Here is a 3,312-nt window from a genome sequence, read left to right on the forward strand (position 1 = left end):
GCAAAATATTGCCTGAGGTGAACGTCTGACCTAGCTGTGTTTGGCAGGAAATTTAATGCATCATGGAGATCGCAAACCGCGAGACATATGGTCTCCTTTCAGTTGTTGTTCTTCTTCTTATACGGCAATATCCGGTTGATTCAGCGATCCAAAACTTCATTCTATGACGAATGTGTAGAAGGCGCCTGCGATTACGACTTACAATCACTCCAGATGTTGTATTTGTTCTATAGAAATCGTCGCCTGCAAGTTGCTTACCGGCCAAGACGTGCTTGGGTATTTCCTAGTCTGCAGAACTGGTTCCAGGAACTTTTAAACAGTAGAGCTCTCGATCACTGGTGGAAGGAAAACTTCTGCGTGTCTCGGGCTACTTTTGAGTATATCTGTAGGCTGGTAGGGCCAGCAATAGCGCGATAAAACACTAAAATGCGTGACGCTATTCCAGTTGAAAAGCGAGTGGCTGTGAGCTTGTGGCGTTTGGTGACTGGCGAGTGCTACCGCTCATGTGGACTGATGATCGGACTGGCAAAACCTACAGTGGTTAAGTGCTGTCATGAGTTTGTAGAAGCAATTTGCCATCTGCAGGATGACTTCATAAAGTTTCCTTCTACAAGGGTGGAAATAAGCAGGAAAATTGAAGGTTTCTCTGAGAAGAGCAAGGTTCCGAATGTTGTTGCAGCGATTGACGGTAGACACATTCCTATAAAAGCACCAAAAGAGAATCATGAGGACTACTTTAACCGGTAACATTTTTACAGTTATTTAGTACAAGGGATTGTTGACTCTTTGGGACTCTTTTTATCTGTTGCCACTGGGTTTCCCGGGAGTCTGCATGATTCTCGAATGCTGCGACTAAGCAATGTGTACTGGGCCGCCGAAAATGAGGACATTCTCATGGAACCTACCCTGGATTTGGGGGGAACCGTAATTCGCCCACTTGTGCTGGGAGATTCTGCGTACCCATTGAAGACCTGGCTTCTACCGGTTATCAAAGATAATGGAGCCCTTAACCGAGACCAGAAGAAGTTCAATAAGAAACTCAATAAGAAACTCTCTAAAGCACGAATAGTTTCTGAGCATGTGTTTGGTTTGTTAAAGGGTAGGTGGAGAGCACTACTGAAGCGCTTGGATGAAGATCATTGGAGGATCCCAAACACCATCATAGCATGCTGTGTACTTTACAACATTTGTATTATTTGAGGGGAAGAATTTGATGGAGATGTCGAGGACGATAGCGATGATGACGATGATGATGACAATGGAGTTCCCAGCCAGGCTGCAAACGGTGTTCAACTGGCTGTAATTGAATTTGTAGCAAATCAATATTTTTTTTTTTCAGTGATGCTCTCTGTTTGGTAATAAAATAAGGTAGTATGGACACTAGTGTAAAGGCCTTCCATAGTAAACACCTCATGAACAGCCACCGAAAATGAAAATAGAGGAGCCCAGTTTACTTGCAAGTAACTGATCAACACTAGACCATGTTTCTGTTGTTGGCCCTTTATAATTTCAATATTGTAAAACCACTCCCCTGATTCACGACAGGACGGAAAATGCGTGCACTGTAAGTACCTCCCGTTGTCCCCATACAAAGCCTTAGAAAAGTTTTCTAAGGCTTTGTATGGGACAAAGGGAGGTACTTACAGTGCACGCATTTTCCGTCCTGTCATGCCCTTTTCTCACCGTTTAATCACAACGTTTGATTGTAAAACTCTATCTTTATTAAAATTTTCATTAAAAGAGCAAAGCTGAATTCCCAGGTTTAATAATAATCATACAAGCTTTCATGTTTCTCGTGAATGTTCTGCACTATAACTGACGCAAAACTGTAACATGGCCATGCCTAGTGGCAGCGTTTAAGAAATTATGTGAACATTAAAATATAGAAATAATATCACATGAATTTTCCTCGTAACACTTAAATCTATTGATAAAAAAAACGTGAGAGTTCGTTTTCCTGAGAGTTCGTATTGTGTATAAAATGGTTTAAAATTCACGTTCAATGCCCTTTAAAACAGAAAACTACAACTTGAACAATTGATTTTTTAGTTGTGTATACTGTAAAGAAAAAAATTCTTTATTTTTTTGAAGAGAAAATCTCGCCCAGTTTGCCCAAGACAGAAAGAGTAAATTCCTGGTGCCTTTGTTGAGAGTCGCTTTGGGATTTTAAAGGCCTATTTACACGGCACGACTTTGTCGCATGCGAAAAGCTTACGACAGGCTTACGACATGACTTAAGAGTCGTAAGCGAGTTGTAGGTTTGATTTACACGAAACAATTCATGTCGTAAGCCTGTCGTAAGCTTGTCGCATGCGACAAAGTCGTACCGTGTAAATAGGCCTTAACAAAGCCTCAAACATCCGCTGGTCTTTCTCGTCTGCTTTCTCGATGGCTGCTTGTTGTGGCTCCATGAGATTCAGAATGGTACTTTCTGCCTCTTTTCCATCAAGGCTTGCTCTCTTTTTCTTCTTTTTTGGTGGGCAGGGTGAATCCTCTTTCTCATTGGGCTTTTCCCCAACAGCGACTGTTGCTGGATCAGCAGTAGTGACAGTAGCTAACTCGTCACTGTCCCTACTCTTGGAATTCGTCACAGAATCCTGTGGCCTCACTTGAATTACTCTTGTCTCCTTGACAAATTTTGGGTTCACTTTGTCGGACCCTGACATGAACTCATCGATCTCATCGTAAAACTCAAAGGTTTTACGGTCCCTTCCTGTCTTGTTGTTGTTATCTTTGACGGCTTTGTATTTGTCGAACAAAGAGCACCATTTCTCTTTAATCTGGGCTAGTGTTTTCTCTGATTCTATGCCGGCGTCACAGCAGAAACTAACAAAATCTGCCATAATTGAATCCCATACGCTTTTCTTGCCATGGCTACTCTTTGTGGACTTTAACCAATTGTAATTTTCCCGGTAGGCTGCAATCAAGCTTCGTGTTTCTGCATGTTCCCAGCTTGTACGCCTGCTCTTTTCTGTGACACCCTTCTCACCAGATAAGTCAGCTTGAGAACTGCTGATTGGGCTACAAGATCGCAGAGCCTCCTGAGGAACGTACTGGTAAGGTATTCTTTAGTTGCTAGTTAAATAATACGGATATGGAGAGTACGCTCCTGGTTGATTTTGATAACTCTCTTGCTCTCGACTTCTCTGAAATAAATAACCGTTGTACAACGGTGCATCTTCCTCACCATCGTCTGATCTAAAGTTGCTGTGAAAAAAAAAAAAAGAATTACAAAACTATGCCGCACTAAAGGAACTCAGATAATTAGGGTATTTGAGAAAAGACAAGTAAAATATACTCACTTTGGACCTC

At 41.9% G+C, this 3,312-nt stretch overlaps 1 protein-coding gene across 1 annotated transcript in view; it reads right to left on the reverse strand.

The window, feature by feature from the left end:
* Positions 1 to 2,077: 2,077 nt before the first annotated feature.
* LOC149037436 (uncharacterized) overlaps positions 2,078 to 3,312 on the reverse strand; it is a 1,355-nt gene continuing 120 nt past the window's right edge. Inside the window, exons 1-2 of the mRNA XM_089188453.1 lie at positions 2,347 to 3,312; positions 2,078 to 2,174 (exon numbers count right to left, since the gene is read on the reverse strand). The exon at positions 2,347 to 3,312 is cut by the window's right edge and continues 120 nt beyond it. Coding sequence (XP_089044579.1) covers positions 2,078 to 2,174; positions 2,347 to 2,843 — 594 coding nt within the window. The 5' untranslated portion in view covers positions 2,844 to 3,312. The remainder of the gene's footprint in view (positions 2,175 to 2,346) is intronic.

This window comes from Pocillopora damicornis, chromosome 11 (assembly GCF_964200805.1).
Source record: "Pocillopora damicornis chromosome 11, jaPocDami1.2, whole genome shotgun sequence".
NCBI classification, from domain to species: domain Eukaryota; kingdom Metazoa; phylum Cnidaria; class Anthozoa; order Scleractinia; family Pocilloporidae; genus Pocillopora; species Pocillopora damicornis.